The 17,366-nt window shown below is 38.2% G+C and overlaps 1 protein-coding gene across 1 annotated transcript; it reads left to right on the top strand.

Annotated features, from left to right (window-relative positions):
• Nucleotides 1-558: 558 nt before the first annotated feature.
• Nucleotides 559-16,096, top strand: LOC107643573 (uncharacterized). The gene is made up of 8 exons (XM_021123703.2): nt 559-665; nt 1,104-1,228; nt 1,408-1,443; nt 1,535-1,672; nt 14,015-14,101; nt 15,130-15,177; nt 15,288-15,364; nt 15,600-16,096. The coding sequence occupies exons 2-8, from the start codon at nt 1,139-1,141 to the stop codon at nt 15,745-15,747; spliced, it is 624 nt and encodes a 207-aa protein (XP_020979362.1). The 5' UTR covers nt 559-665; nt 1,104-1,138; the 3' UTR covers nt 15,748-16,096.
• Nucleotides 16,097-17,366: the final 1,270 nt, after the last annotated feature.

The following is a 17,366-nucleotide window of genomic DNA, read 5'->3' as shown; positions in this document are numbered from 1 at the left end:
GTACTGATTAGGCAGTCTTTTTAAGTTTGACGGTTTCAAATTTTCAGCCTATCCCACCTTTTTTAGCAGGTTACGCGGGCCAGTCCGACGGGTTTCGGCCCATTTGTCACCCCTAGTTAATACTTAGGCCCTGTTTGGGTAAATAGTTTAATTAACCTCCTTTTGAAAAAAGAACTTAAATAATAAATATTTATATTAAAAGTATCTTATAAATAAATTATTATGTGTTTGATTTTTTAGTCCTAAAAGTATTTATTTAAAAAAAAAATAAAAAAATTTTTATTATAAGAGAAGTCAATTTTTTTAATTTTTTATAAAAATTTAAATAAATTTTTAAAAAATTATAATTTAATTTTAAAAATTACATCAAATATTAATATTATAATTTTTTATAAATTAAAAAAAAATATTTATGGACCTATCTCTAAATAGTTTTCATTTTGCAAGATCATTTGGATTTCAAAAATGAAAAAAAAAGCGCTTATATTTGAAGCAATGTGCGACTAGCACAATGAAAGTGTGAAACCGAAACCGAACACGCATGGCAGGAAGTAAGGAACAAGTTCTTCTTTTGCTTTCCTTCTTCAATCGGTTTAATTCCTCCTTCTTGCTGTGATTAATCTGTTGGGGAACCTTCTCTAACCAATTTAACATTGTCTCAAAAAGTAAGATTCTGATTCTTTTTTTTCCTTCCATTTATTGTTAACTTGTTATTGCCAGGTTAAAAATTGTTACAATTGCTTGTTATGTGAGTTTTGTTCTGCTTATAACATTTATTTTCGCTTGTGTTAAAACTTAAAACAGTGAAATTTGTAAGTGTTAACCGTACTCCGGTTTTCTTTATTCCTATGCAACGCAGTTGACTGGGCTTCAATTTCATTTCATTCCTCAATTCATACTCAAACAGCGTTTGTTCAAGTATGACCTTGAAATTCCTAGAACTTTGAATAAAAGGGATTGTTTCAGTTTCACCAAAGAGATGATCTTTAAACAAATAAAAGAATGATAACAATTTAAAAAAATTGAATTATGGATTTGTTCTTTGTTCTCTGGACTAGATTCATATGAATTGCTAACGTGGGTGGTTGTGATTTTTGCATTAGGGTGGTGGTGCTGCTGTTGAACTCTTTTGTTATCTATGCTAGTATCAACAATGCCTCAAGATGCTATTTATGAACGCCCTCTGTTTGGGGGCAAACTCTCAAGCTTGTTCCCTCACAGATTCCAGGTAATTGATATTATTTTTGAAAGGCAATATTCATACTTTGTTGTTGTGGTATTGTTGTTGTTATTGCAACTGCAAATTTGGTGACTTCTGTTACTAATGCTACACCTTTTTATGCTGTCCATGTTCTTTGTGCGACTTTAGTTTTGTTGAACTTAAAAGTTATGGCTTGTTTCTTATAGGATGTCAGTGACATTCGACAAGTCCCTGATCATCAGGTTTGCCATGCTTTCTCTTTTGATTACACTGTCCATTCTAGTATTCTATCTAATTCTTTACTAACTTGTTTATGCACCTTCATTTTAATAGGAGGTTTTTGCAAATGCTACTCGTGATGAGAGCTTGATCTTTGAGCTTTTAGAATATAAGCACGATGTTGCTGATAATGGAAGTGCTGTCTGGTTTCTTCAAGACCTTGCTAATGAGCAGGATGCTGAAGGAAGTGTGGTATGCCATTATTTCATTCTGCTTCTTATGGTATAGGGTTAATGAAGTGTGAAAGGTTTGTGGAAATTGGATTCTGTTATGTTCATCCTATTGATGAGTATTTTGGTGAAAAATAAATTTCTCCCAAAACACACAAATCTAACCGGCAAGTGCACTGGGTCGCATCAAGTAATAATAACTCACGGGAGTGAGGTCGATCCCACAGGGATTGAAGGATTGAGCAATTTTAGTTTAGTGGTTAATTTAGTCAAGCGAATCAAGATTTGGTTGAGTGTTTTGTGATTTGCAGAAATTAAATTGCAAGGAAAGTAAAGGGAACGGGTGATTGACATGAAATTAAAGAGGACGAGAATTAAATTGCTGAATCTTAAAGTGCAAGTAACATAAATTGCGGAAACTTAGATTGCAAGAGATGTAAATTACAGAATCTTAAATTGCAAGTAATATAAATGGCTTGAAATGTAAAGGGGATTGGGGCTTGGATTTAAACAAGGAAAAGTTAAATTGCATTAAACAGAAGAGTAAAAGGGAATTGGAATTGAATCGGATCCGAAACAGAAAAGTAAATGAACATATAAAGCAATAAACAGAGAATTGAAATGTGAAATCAGATCTCATGAACCAGAGACTAGAAAACCAAGTCTAGATCTCAATGCCTTCCTAGATCCAACAAGAAATTGTAATTGAAATTCAAAGAAAGTGGATGAAGAGCAATTAACAGAAATTGAAATCCAATCAAGCAGTAAATAAAGCAATGAGATCCAAGGTTGAGATTGAAACAGAATTTCTTCAATTCTCCAACCCAAAATCCAAGACAATTGTAATTGAAATTGAAAGTAATAAAACTGAGAGGAAGAGAAGTGAATTCTCCTTCCAAGACAAAGAAATTAAAGATCACTCAATATCCAAAGCTCTCCGAAAACTATTATGAAAATTCCAAAGGAAAGCTCTCTCCAAGAAAAACTCCCAAAGAACTTGAATTCTATCCTATTTATACACTTTCTTCCAATGATCTTCAAGCCTTGAGTTGGGCCTTTGTTCTTGGTGGAATTGGGTTGAAAGAGGCCTTGGTTAATTGCTCTTGGAGTTTGAAGAGGAACCAAAACGAACCAATTGAACTGGGTTGGAGTTTTGCAAAAGTTGGACCAAAAGTTTGAGCAAAAGTTAGGGGTCTAACTTTTGCTCCAACTTTTCATATCAGCTAACACCACTTTGCTGATACTCACGTTGGTGCCAAAGTTAGGGGTCTAACTTTGGCCCCAACGTTGGCTTTACCTTGTGCACTTGTGGCGCCAACGTTAGCCACCAAGTTAGGGGGCTAACGTTGGCGCAAACTTTTGCTCCTCCCCTTGTGATTTTCATGTGCCAACGTTAGCCACCAAGTTAGGGGGCTAACGTTGGCGCAAACTTTTGGTGCCCAGGGAGGTTTTCTTCATGCCAACGTTAGCCTCAAAGTTAGGGGGCTAACGTTGGCGCAAACTTTTGGTGCCCAGGGGTGAATTTCATGTGCCAACGTTAGACTCCAAGTTAGGGGCTAACGTTGGCGCAAACTTTTGGTACCCAGGGAGTGATTTTCAAGTTCTAACGTTAGCCTCCAAGTTAGGGGGCTAACGTTGGGGCTAACTTTTCACCCAAAAGTTTGTGCAAAAGTTTGAGGCTAACTTTAGGTCCAACTTTTTGCTTCTTGGTTCATTTTCATTTATTCCCTTGTCTTCTCTTTACTCCTAGTTATTCCTTCTTGCTTCAACCTTTCTCCAAGCTTTCTTCACCTATCATTAATCAACCAAACACATCAAAGCTATGCTCATAATCATGAGATATCCATTCTATCATAATATGCAACAATTATAGCATAAAACCTCATGAAATGGCATGAATTCATACATGGTTGATTCAATCAAGGGAAACATGAAAATCTACTCAATTAGCTTGCTTATGGTTCAAGAAAGTGCATAATTCTAATGAAAACAAAAGGAAAAGACTAGTTAAAATAGGCTAGGATGACTTGTCATCACAACACCAAACTTAAAGCTTGCTTGTCCCCAAGCAAGAAAAGATTTATTGAGAAGAAAGAATGAGATGGAAGAGGATGTTCATGCTAGCAGAGTATTATTGATAGTTCATGGGATTTTGTGTGAAAATGCAAATACTCACTTCTTATTGACTCTTAGGCCTAGAAAGTCTCCTTCAAGCTTCAAGTAACATACTGCTATGACCTCTCATTATTCCTTTATCCTTGGCTATTACTTTGTTCATAAGCTTTATTTGAGTGTCATGTGTAGCAAGTTCATTTTCTTTTCTTTATACTTGACACATTATTCACCATAGACACTTGGCTCACATTCCTTCTTAAAACATTGATGCCCAGCACCTCTTTGGGTTACTAAATACCTTGTAGTTAGGTTGCTCTTGATAGTGGACTTTCAGCTGATGATCCCGGATTAGTTAACCCAAGTCACCGAGTGTTGATGCACTCCTAAGAGCTTACTAATCCAAGCAGATCCTAGTACAAAGACATCACAGGCATATATTTTAAAGTTCAAGCTATTGGTGTCCAGCTTTGTTTCTTTTTGTTTCCTTTTGTTCTGATCTTTTTTCTTTCCTCCTTTTTGTTTTTCTTTCTAACCAAGGGATTTAATTGAGATTCATAGACAGTAGGCTACTCTCTACTTAGGAGGCGATATCCTGGCTCTTTATTCACTAAAAGTGAGCTATTATACAATCACACACATACCACCACTTACTTTTATTCTACTTCTATCTAACAGAGACCCTCTTACTTTACATTCAAACATTTCTTTTATTGAATTGAAAAATGCAGGGGACAAAGCATGCTTTTTGCTAAGTGAAAGTAAACACACAAGCACACACATAGATTAGCTTACTTATTTTAAGAGAAACAAACATGATGCAAAGACTATTAATTATAATAACTACTTAAAGATGCAAAGACAACTTAAAACAGACACAATGCATGCTTTTTCTTTGTAGTGATGAACAAGGAGCAAGTCCACCTTTCATTTGTCAGGCTTTTTCTTTCTTCTTTCATACACCTGGTTGCTGGTGTTCCCAGTGTTCATGTCTGTTGTCTGTTGACCCCGCCAGAAGCCAGCCTTATTCATAGCCTCCTCCACTCTATCTTCAAGCCCCATGGCCCTGCTTACTTCTACCTCACTTCTCTTTTTGAAGAATTCATCAAAAGTTGGGAATGCCGGATCCATGTTGTGCAAATGTTCTCCAATATAGTTCAGTTTGATTTGGCTATTGATGTTGTAATCGGCTTGTACTTCATACCTTGCATCTTGGAGTGTTGTGAACTCTTTGAGAGCCCTCAAATTTTCAGCTTGCATTTGTTCCAACTTCCCAAAAGATTCATGAGATTGAAAAGCATGTTCTTCTTGCATCACAAGGAATCTTGACTCGAATTCACTTTGTTTGTTCATTATTCTTAGCTCCCTTTCTTCTTGTGCTTGTTGGTTTTTCATGTACAGTGAATGGTATTCCTCTTGCCTTTCTTGAATTCTCATGTACTGTTGTGACAATCTTCCTATTGCTTCTTGCATTTGAGTCATATCCATATTGCCATGTGGGAAAAAGTGTGGCTGTTCCTCCTCCTCTTGCGGCTCTTCTTCTATGTGTGGCTCATCTTCTTCCATTGGTTCTTCTCTTTCCCTTTTTCCATGTGGTCTTCGGCCTTGATGTGATTCAAGGGGCATCATCATTCGTTCAATGGTTATTGGCATGCCTTGGCTTAACCACATTGGATTCTCCTCTTCCATTGGAACTTTAGCCTTTCCACACAACCTCCAAATGGTACTCGGATAGTACAACCAAGATCCGGCCGAATTCTTCTCAGCCAGCTTTTGAATGTCTTTTGCAAGGATTTCATGAACTCTTATCTCTCCTCCCACAATGATGCAATGCAGCATCACGGCTCTCTCCCTGTTAACTTCTGAGGTGTTCACTGTGCCCAGAATTGATCTTTTCATCAACTCATACCATCCTTTTGCTTCCGGGGTGAGGTTACATCTCTTCAGGAACTTATATCTGTTCTTGTCATCTCCTTCCCACTCTGAGTTCTCCATACAAATGTCTCTCGCAATCTCATCATAATCCTGATTCTCATTCAATCTTTGTTGGTATCCCGGTTCACTAAAGCGGACTGACTTTAGTTTCAAGACTTTCTTGATTGCATCCGGGCTAAAGTCTACCTCCACCCCCCGCACATAGCTCTTGTATGTTGGGGGGCTCACGCATGTCAAGCCTTGGGACATTTGCATAGAACTCTCTTATGATATTGGCATTGATTCGGATGGCTGGTGATGCAAGTTCCTCCCACCTCCTCTTCCGAATTTTGTCCTTCATTTCTTGACATCCATCATCCGGCAACAAGAATGGAATTTTAGGATAGATTCTTTTCTTGTTCATCCATTGAATTTGCATTTGATGAAACCAAGACTTGAATCTCCGTTGATCATATTCATGTGTGTCTTCCTCCACCATGGGATCTTTCCCTTTTCTTCGTTTGGTTCTTGAGGAGGAGGCCATGATCACTTGGTCGGTCAAGTCTTGTGAGGTTAGAAGGAGTGTGAAGAATGTTGGAGAGTTTGATGTGTGTTTGGAGCAAAAAGAAATTGAGACTGAACTTGCTATGACAAGAAATGATGAAGAGAAGTTTAAATGTTTGGAGTTTAAAGTAAGAGAAATGTTGCACAGAGCTTGTTATGTTGAGGAGTGATGAAGGGAATGAAGTTTCCAAGGTTGGAGTGATTCGGTCATGTGCATGGCTTGAAGGTGGTATGCTTTTAAATGAGCAATGAAGGGCTGGGATGCAATTAGACTTATGGAGATCAAAGGTATGCATGTAAGGATGAATGAAGACAAAGTTTGCTCCTTCCCTTGCCTTTGCCGTGATCATTCTCAAGGAGTGGCAGATTTCTTTTTCGAGGCATGTGATGGGATTTTGTCCACATGCTATGCTTTCCTTTGTCTTGTCTTTTTCTTTGAAGATTCTTTGACTTCCTAGTCACCACAACAAGACAACATACATTAGTTTTATCCAACCGTAGCAAGAGTGTTCTTTTTATTAATACTATGTGAACCATCAATTCTTATATCATTTGAACCGTGACACTCTCCTTTGAGGACACCAAACTTAATGTTTGGTCATATATAAAGAAAATGAGTATCTTCCTCCAATTAGTGAGATTCAAATGTTAAATGTTCATAAGAATTGTTTTCATCATACTTTCTTTTTCTCCCCTTTTTTTTTCATGAAGGATCAATTGTATCCCTAAATCGGTGCACCAAGGTTTGATGAACACCAAACTTGTTTCTTGTCAAAGGGTACATAACAATTAATGCCTTCATTACCGGAAAAGAATTTTTCTATTTATAAGATTTTGGAAAACAACAATTGTATGATTATTGATGCATGAGTTTCTACTTTTCATGAAGCTATGTGGACACCAAACTTAGTGTTTGGCCATATGCTTTGTCAAGATACTCCAAACATGCAAAATGGAATTATTTGTGACATTGGTTTAGTGTGCTTGAAGGCACACCAAACTTAGCATATGTTTCAAAATAGTGCATGCAGTCAATGGACATGTTCATGAAAAGAGAAAAGAATTCATGCTCAATTGATCATAACTTATTGAATTTAAAATGATATGAATCTTAAAGCATGGGTTGCCTCCCATGGAGCGCTCTTTTATTGTCATTAGCTTGACATTGAGGCTTTCTTTTATGGTGGTTGGTGCTTGTAGGGCCTCAATTTGTCTCCTCTGACCGTGATCCTCTTCTTTGTTCTCTGGTGTTCAATTTCAGCATGCTCTAATGAGAGTATGTTGCTGACAGTGTAGTAATCCTCGGTTTGTTGATTTGCCCCCAGCTGTTGATATATCAGTTGCACTTTGTCACCTTTGGAAAGCCCCTCTGTTGGAATCTTTCTATTCTTCCAACCCCTTTTTGCTTTGTTTCTGTGTTTCATCTTTCCTTTTGTTGATCTTTCTTTTCTGGCCGTAGGCTTTCCTTGGGGGCCTCTCTTTTCAGTGGCTAATACTCTAATACCCTCTTGGGTTTCTTCATCAGTCTGCACAATCTTTAGTATTGGGATGTTGCTGTGACCTTCCTGGTCATTTTTCATATAGTCTTTCTTCTCCTTGCTAAATTGTGCTTCTGGTAATACTTTCAGAGTGACACTCTGGTCATGCATCCTGAGAGTTAATTCCCCTTCCTCTACGTCTATGATAGCTCTAGCAGTGGCCAAGAATGGCCTTCCCAGTATAACAGAGTCACCATCATCGTTTGATTCTAGAACCACAAAATCAGCAGGGTATATAAAACTGTCCACCTTAACCAAAAGATTTTCAATTACACCCCTGGGATATACCATTGACCTGTCTACCAGCTCCAGAGACATTTGTACTGGTTTGACCTCCTCTATATGCATCTTTTTCACCAAGGAGGATGGTATTAAGTTAATACTTGCTCCGAGATCGCACATTGCTTTAGTGATGGTCAATTCCCCAATGGTGCAAGGCAACAGGAAGCTCCCTGGGTCCTCAAGCTTGGGAGGAAGCCCCTTTTGAATCAAGGCCCTGCATTCCTCAGTAATCATTATGGTTTCTTTCTCATCCCAGCTTCTTTTCTTGTTGACAAGCTCCTTCAAGAATTTGGCATACAGAGGCATTTGCTCAAGTGCTTCAGCCAAGGGGATATTGATTTCCAGCTTCTTAAAAATCTCAAGGAATTTGTGAAAATGCTGGTCTTTAACCTCTTTGTTAAACCTCTGGGGATATGGCAGTGGAGGTGTGATGCTCTTTCCTATTTGCTGCTGTCCCTGAGCTACTTCCTTTGAGCTATGTGGCTGGTTGTCCTTCTCTTTAAGTTTCTCAGTGCCTTTGTTTGGCATCACAACTTGCTCCTTAGCCTCATCTGCCTTTGTTTGATTCTCATCCTCCGTTGGTTCTTTGATGTTCTCTGCTTGCTTCTTTGTAGTGTCATTGTTGCTTATCAATGTTATCCCACTCCTTAATTGTATTGCCTTGCATTCCTCCTTGGGATTTGGAATTGTGTCACTGGGTAGTGAGTTTGAAGGTCTCTCAACAGATACTTGCTTGGAGAGTTGCCCCATCTGTCTCTCTAGGCTCTTCAGGGAGGCTTCCTGATTCTTGGTTACCATTTCCTGGTGTTTCAACATTTTGTCTATCATGGCCTCCAAGTGAGTGATTCTTTGGGCTTCAGGTGATACTTGAGGTGGGTTATGAGATGTGGGTGGTGGATGGTAGGCATTTTGGTTGGTGGATTGGTTATTAGATTGGTATTGGTTGAGGTTGGGGTAGTTGTTTTGAGGTTTTCTGTAGGGGTTTTGGCTAGTCTGCTGCTGGTTGTGGTTTTGGTTGCTTCTTGGGTTGTGTTGGTTTGAGTTTCTCTGCCATGGTTGTTGGTTTTGGGTATGGTTATCTCCCCATCTGAGGTTTGGGTGGTTCTTCCAGGATGGATTGTATGTATCACCATACACTTCATTTGGTCCTTGGTTGTGCATATACTGTACTTGCTCTTGTTGTTGTTCTTCTTGAGTTTTTTCACTCTGTCCCCATGTGGTTGATGGTTGGCTAGTGTTAACTGCTGCAACTTGGAGACTATCAATCCTTTTGGCCATTTGCTCAAATTGTTGTTGAATTTGCTGCTGCATCATCTTGTTTTGAGCCAGGATTGAATCCACTCCTTCTAGCTCCATTACTCCTCTCCTTTGTGATGGTTGGCGGCTTCTTTGATGAGCAAAGAAATATTGGTTGTTGGACACCATATCAATGAGTTCTTGAGCCTCTTCTGCAGTTTTCATGAGTTGCAAGGAACCTCCAGCTGAATGATCCAAAGCTTCCTGGGATTTCAGTGTTAAGCCTTCATAGAAGTTTTGAAGCTTCTCCCACTCATTAAACATGGCAGGGGGACATTTCCTGATCAGAGCCTTGTACCTCTCCCATGCCTCATAGATGGGTTCGGCCTCCATTTGTGTAAATGTTTGTACCTCAGCCTTCAACCTTATAATCCTCTGAGGTGGGTAAAACTTGGCAAGAAACTTGGTTACCAAATCATCCCAGTTGTTGATGCTGTCCCTTGGAAAAGATTCCAACCATTGAGTGGCCTTGTCCCTGAGAGAAAATGGGAATAGCATCAGCTTGTAACTGTCAGGGGGCACTCCATTAGTTTTGACAGTGTTGCATATCCTCAAGAAAGTGGATAAATGTTGGTGTGGGTCCTCAAGTGGTCCTCCACCAAAAGAGCAATTGTTCTGAACCAAAGTGATGAGTTGTGGTTTGAGTTCAAAATTGTTAGCATTGACATTTGGATCCAAGATGCTACTCCCACAATGTCTAGGATTTGCAAAGGTATAGGAAGCCAAAACTCTCCTCTGGGGTGGGTTGTCATTGTTGTTGTCTTCTCCACCTGGTGGATTGGTTAAATGTTCCTCCATCTCTTGGAATTCTTCGTCTGATTCCTCTTCTCCAACAATATTTTTCCCTCTTTCAGCTCTTCTTAACCTCCTGAGAGTTCTTTCGTCTTGTTCATGAAAATTGGGTATGGTTCTTCTTGTACCTGACATACAAGCAGAGCATGAGAAATGCACAAAGCCAGTGACACTTCAATCTACTGCTAGATTGAAGTGTTAGTTAGTTTAAGCAAAAAATCAAACAGTTAGTGGGTTAATCAAAATTAAAGAAAAAGTGCTTGATCTAGATCACCACCTCACTTAATCATTGTCAATCTAATCAATCCCCGGCAACGGCGCCAAAAACTTGATGAGTATTTTGGTGAAAAATAAATTTCTCCCAAAACACACAAATCTAACCGGCAAGTGCACCGGGTCGCATCAAGTAATAATAACTCACGGGAGTGAGGTCGATCCCACAGGGATTGAAGGATTGAGCAATTTTAGTTTAGTGGTTAATTTAGTCAAGCGAATCAAGATTTGGTTGAGTGTTTTGTGATTTGTAGAAATTAAATTGCAAGGAAAGTAAAGGGAACGGGTGATTGACATGAAATTAAAGAGGACGAGAATTAAATTGCTGAATCTTAAAGTGCAAGTAACATAAATTGCGGAAACTTAGATTGCAAGAGATGTAAATTGCAGAATCTTAAATTGCAAGTAATATAAATGGCTTGAAATGTAAAGGGGATTGGGGCTTGGATTTAAACAAGGAAAAGTTAAATTGCATTAAACAGAAGAGTAAAAGGGAATTGGAATTGAATCGGATCCGAAACAGAAAAGTAAATGAACATATAAAGCAATAAACATAGAATTGAAATGTGAAATCAGATCTCAGGACCCAGAGACTAGAAAACCAAGTCTAGATCTCAATGCCTTCCTAGATCCAACAAGAAATTGTAATTGAAATTCAAAGAAAGTGGATGAAGAGCAATTAACAGAAATTGAAATCCAATCAAGCAGTAAATAAAGCAGTGAGATCCAAGGTTGAGATTGAAACAAAATTTCTTCAATTCTCCAACCCAAAATCCAAGACAATTGTAATTGAAATTGAAAGTAATAAAACTGAGAGGAAGAGAAGTGAATTCTCCTTCCAAGACAAAGAAATTAAAGATCACTCAATATCCAAAGCTCTCCGAAAACTATTATGAAAATTCCAAAGGAAAGCTCTCTCCAAGAAAAACTCCCAAAGAACTTGAATTCTATCCTATTTATACACTTTCTTCCAATGATCTTCAAGCCTTGAGTTGGGCCTTTGTTCTTGGTGGAATTGGGTTGAAAGAGGCCTTGGTTAATTGCTCTTGGAGTTTGAAGAGGAACCAAAACGAACCAATTGAACCGGGTTGGAGTTTTGCAAAAGTTGGACCAAAAGTTTGAGCAAAAGTTAGGGGTCTAACTTTTGCTCCAACTTTTCATATCAGCTAACACCACTTTGCTGATACTCACGTTGGTGCCAAAGTTAGGGGTCTAACTTTGGCCCCAACGTTGGCTTTACCTTGTGCACTTGTGGCGCCAACGTTAGCCACCAAGTTAGGGGGCTAACGTTGGCGCAAACTTTTGCTCCTCCCCTTGTGATTTTCATGTGCCAACGTTAGCCACCAAGTTAGGGGGCTAACGTTGGCGCAAACTTTTGGTACCCAGGGAGGTTTTCTTCATGCCAACGTTAGCCTCAAAGTTAGGGGGCTAACGTTGGCACAAACTTTTGGTGCCCAGGGGTGAATTCATGTGCCAACGTTAGCCTCCAAGTTAGGGGCTAACGTTGGCGCAAACTTTTGGTACCCAGGGAGTGATTTTCAAGTTCTAACGTTAGCCTCCAAGTTAGGGGGCTAACGTTGGGGCTAACTTTTCACCCAAAAGTTTGTGCAAAAGTTTAAGGCTAACTTTAGGTCCAACTTTTTGCTTCTTGGTTCATTTTCATTTATTCCCTTGTCTTCTCTTTACTCCTAGTTATTCCTTCTTGCTTCAACCTTTCTCCAAGCTTTCTTCACCTATCATTAATCAACCAAACACATCAAAGCTATGCTCATAATCATGAGATATCCATTCTATCATAATATGCAACAATTATAGCATAAAACCTCATGAAATGGCATGAATTCATACATGTTGATTCAATCAAGGGAAACATTAAAATCTACTCAATTAGCTTGCTTATGGTTCAAGAAAGTGCATAATTCTAATGAAAACAAAAGGAAAAGACTAGTTAAAATAGGCTAGGATGACTTGTCATCACCTATGCATGTAAAGTGCATTATTCAAGTGTGTGGATGGTGCTGGGAATTTGAATATGTTGTGAATTTTTCTTTATTGTTTTTCCATACTATTGGAGTCATCAGAGAGTGCTTAGCTGGCTTAGTTGCTTAACTTAAACTCTATAATTGACATGGATTGTCAGATATTGAGTGTTATGATTTTTGATGTCATCTAAATCTTTTTCTTTGTGTATTGGGAGATTTAATTGCCACTGATTAGCGGATTCCATTACTTATTTCTGCTTACTAGTTACTATAACGTTGCATTTGCTCTTTTTATTCTTTCAATGTGTGATTGGTATGATTTAATGGAGCTATAACTCTGCTTCTTTAATTACTGTGTGTGTGTCTGCAAGTATTATCTTCCAACACAAACAACAACAACAACAACAACAACAAAGTCTTGTCCCACTAAGTGGGGTCGGCTACATGAATCAAATGACGCCATTGTGTTCTATCATGTGTCATGTCTACAGAGAGACCATTTACATGTAGATCTCGTTTGACCACCTCATGGATGGTCTTCTTAGGTCTTCCTCTGCCTTTCGCCCCTTGTCCATCTTCCATCTCATCCACCCTCCTGACTGGATGTTCTATCGGTCTTCTTCTTACATGTCCAAACCACCTAAGACGCGATTCAACCATCTTTTCCACAATGGGTACTACTCCAACTCTCTCCCTTATATCTTCATTCCTTATTTTATCCAATCGCGTATGACCACTCATCCATCTCAACATCTTCATCTCTGCCACACTCAGCTTATGTTCGTGCTCCCCTTTAGCTGCCCAACACTCCATACTATAAAGCATAGCCGGTCTTATAGCGGTGCGATAGAATTTACCTTTATGTTTTAAAGGCACTTTTTTGTCGCATATAAAACCAGATGCACTCCGCCATTTCGACCACCCTGCTTGGATCCTATGATTTACATCTTGTTCAATCTCTTCATTATCCTGTATGATGCACCCAAGATACCTAAAACTTTTAATTTTTCGTAGGGTGTTTTCTCCAATCTTCACCTCTATATTAGGGTTTTCCCTTTTCGGACTGAACTTACATTCCATATATTCCGTCTTGCTACGACTTATGCGCAGACCATACACTTCTAAAGCTTCTCTCCATAACTCCAACTTCTTATTTAGGTCTTCCCTTAACTCTCCCATAAGGACGATATCATCGGCAAAAAGTATGCACCATGGCACAGGCTCTTGGATGTGCTCTGTGAGTACTTCCAAGACTAATCTGAAAATGTATGGACTTAAGGATGATCCCTGGTGTAATCCTATACCAATAGGAAATTCCTTTGTCACACCACCTTGAGTCTTCACACTAGTTGTGGCCCCATCATACATGTCTTTAATTGCACGAATATATGTGATCCTTACCCTCCTATTTTCTAAAACCTTCCATAAGACCTCCCTTGGTACCCTATCATACGCTTTTTCCAAATCAATAAACACCATATGTAGATCCTTTTATTATCTTCTAACACAATCAGAGAAAATGGCTTCCCTTTATCTTAGTTCATTAAATGTAATATTCATTGCAGAAGTTTGTTGTATCCTTTGATCATACTTCTCCTGAAATTATTTTAGGTTATCGAACAGTCTGGAGTCCTTGAAGCACCGGGTTTGATGTACAATAACACACCTGCTATTGTAACATCTGCAATAGGGCAAATGGTAAAGTTTCTATCTTGTTTTTAATTTAACTGTGTTCACTCAATCATTTCCTGGTCATTGCCTAAGAATTAATGCACATAATATATTTAATTGAGCTAGTATTAGGCATTCCCAAATATTGAAGAGAAAATGTAGTGTTATGACTGCAAAATTTAATCAAATTAACCACCGATTTAGTATTTTGTAATCTAAATATTATTTGATTACCTGAGTAATTATAGGCTCCAGCCTTGTTCTATCTCATTTTTGAGATAAATTGTGTCTCCCATTTAAATTTTAGCATCTTGGTGGCAATCCATCCATTCAATTGTTCAACCCCAGTCAAACAAACTTTTAAAGTTTTGTAGTATTATGAGCATGTTTCTTTGTCTATTTCTTTAGAATTAGTTGTGATATCATGTCCTGTATGTTGATGCTATGACCCTATGGGAGTGGGGACTTATTTACTGCTTACGCATGCTTTTTAGCTTCGTCTACTTCTACAACATTGGCGTAATTGCTTGCATGTATGTTGATCACTTTGTTTTTGTTCCCAATTGCTGTTAAAATCTAAGCTTATAAATTTGTTTTATGGATTCATGTATTGTCAAGGTGTTGGGCTTCTCTTTGTGGGAGTGACAATTGCTTTTTGGTCGGTCTATTTCTATTGTTGATTTTAATCTGTGAATGTTAGATGCCTTATTAGGTTCTACCAAGTGTTAAACCTATGACTAGGGCCTCGGATATGCATTATAGAGTTAGTATAGAATTTGAGAGATAGAATATGAGAGCTGAGAAGTAAAAAATTTGAGAAATTGGGAGATCAAGGCAGAGGATCTTTTGGATATTCCTAACCATTATATTCATAGATTAAGGAACAATAGAAATTTTTTTTAGTATTATAATATTCTGAAATTGTTCTTATACTTCTCAGCTCCCCCTTGACTTAAACCATCCCCCCCCCCAGGCTCTCCTTTTTCATTACCTATTAGTGTGCTCCATGGTATTCATTTTTACTTCATACTTACTTACACTAAAGTTAATGATAGGCAATTTCTAAAGGACGACAAGGAAGGGAAGCACAAAATATCATTAAAGTAAGTTATGTTTTCAAATGGCACGTTTTAAACTTTTTATGCACAGTTGCTTGACATTTTTGTTACATTGATTGGTCTTGGGATCATCCCTTTCCTTTTTTTTATCCCAGGTTTATTTGGCAAATTTGCGTCTTAAAGGAGTTGATACTGATGTACTTGTCACTGCATATAAGCCAATTCTTATAAAGTATGTGGAATATGCTTTTAACAGCAATAAGCACTTAGGAAAATTCTACTGTATATTAGCATTTTAGCTCTGTATCTAGTTAAAGTGAAATTTATTCATTTTTAGTTTAGTAACATTAGAACTAAGACTATAATGCAAACTAGAAAATTATTAACATATAAATTTTGTATTGCACTGATTTTGTGGAAACTATGACTATGCAAGACACTTATTTAGTTCTATTTTCTGCCTCCAGCCCATTTAACGAAAGCGCAGGCACAGTTGGTGCTGGCATGGCTGTTCCAGCTGAACAAACTGGATGTATTCCCATGGAGGAGGTATTCAGACTAGCTGTAACAAGCTTTAAGGTTTACGACTGGGGTCTTTTTGGTGCGGCAAGTTGAGACTCATCAATTATCTGTAGTGGGACTTCAGCCTTCAGTTAGGAAATAATAGTTGGTATTCACCGCCTGGATCATTGTGTACATTCTTTATAGGTAGGGTATGCTTCTATTATGCAGAACTACTTTAGTTGTGTTTCTTTTGGGATATAGTTATATTCTCTCTTCATATCTTGTTATCATGAACTTGAAGGGATGGATTGTCAGGTAAATAGTACCTAACTAGTACCCGAAGAAAATAGTATTTTAGTTAGAAACGTGAATAAGTGACTTTCAGTTTTTGGATGTGATAGATTCTGATGTCCTCCATTTTTTTATTTTGATGGTTCATAATTCACTCTTTTTCAAGTCCCCCCGATGTCTAATTCAATCTCCTAGTCATTTTTATTTATTATTTTTATTTCCATGACTCAATATCATACCATTGATTAAAGGATCAATTACTGCCAACAATATGTACACTTGAGTCTCGAGTCAATAACAACAACAATAATAAATCCAACAATATACACTATAGTGTGAGTAAATAACAACAACAATAATAAATTCAAACTAATCTAGCAGCAGCAACAACAATTCATGTTTTAAGTGACAATAGCCAATACATTGCCCATAGTAGGCTCATCATCATCATTCTTATCGTCAACGTCATCCCCCCTCAGCATCATCTTCATCATCCTCTTCCTCCTACACCTCTTCATCAGCTTCCTCAGCAACATTCAGATCAACATGATGGAGACTCCCACTAATGTCTAAAGTTTCACGATGATCAACTCGTCTACCCCGAAGACCCCTACCAGAATCAAAAGACATTCCCTCCCCCCCCCCCAAGTGTTCAATATTGGTAGGATGCTGATGTCTCAAATTCAGAGACAACCAACCCGGAACAACTCAAGGCGGTTGTAGTTCCGACCCTTACACTTGCTAGGAGGGGTCTTGGGTGTAGGTGTGGTTGTCACTGCAAAACACAAAGGGACAACCGCAGGTGACAACCATATGTATCATTGTACCATCTCATGTAGTTATACACCTGATAGTGCTCGAGAGGATCACCAACTAAAATGTGCGAAAATCAGTTTGTCCGTATCATAACCCATTTAGAATGTTCATCCATCCAATTCTTGTTTTTGGGGTCTGTCAGAACTATGTTGTGTGCATAGCCAAGACAAATTAGTTCTCCTAGGACTTCCTGCTAAAGTCCAAACTGCCTCTTGACCCTATTGGTTGCTTTTCACTCAATGCACTCAAAAGATATTAGTAGTGTGGTAGCGCTCCTCAACATCGCATGCTCATGAATTTCATTTGGAACTAGATGTGGTGCATTGCGGTCATGACAATAGGTGTCCCAGACAAACTGCACAAACAAAGAAAAATTAAGTCTTAATTCTCTTGAATATCATGAAAAATGATTCAGCTTATAAAATAGATATAGGTTTTAAAATAAATAGTCCATAAGTATTGATAGCATTAATCAATCTAATTAAAGTATAAATAACAATAAAGTAAGTACCCCGTGTAATCTCATCTAATAATATCCTCACGTGAGTGGTTGTCGAGTGTCTATATTCCTATGTGTGAGGTTGCCAATCATTCTACTTGACATGTTTTTGGTAATCCATTAA

This window comes from Arachis ipaensis, chromosome B5, assembly GCF_059453495.1.
Source record: "Arachis ipaensis isolate K30076 ecotype BB chromosome B5, ASM5945349v1, whole genome shotgun sequence".
In the NCBI taxonomy this organism is placed as follows: Eukaryota; Viridiplantae; Streptophyta; class Magnoliopsida; order Fabales; family Fabaceae; genus Arachis; species Arachis ipaensis.
Note: the sequence above shows the minus strand (reverse complement) of the source record. Positions and strands in the feature narration are given on the sequence as shown.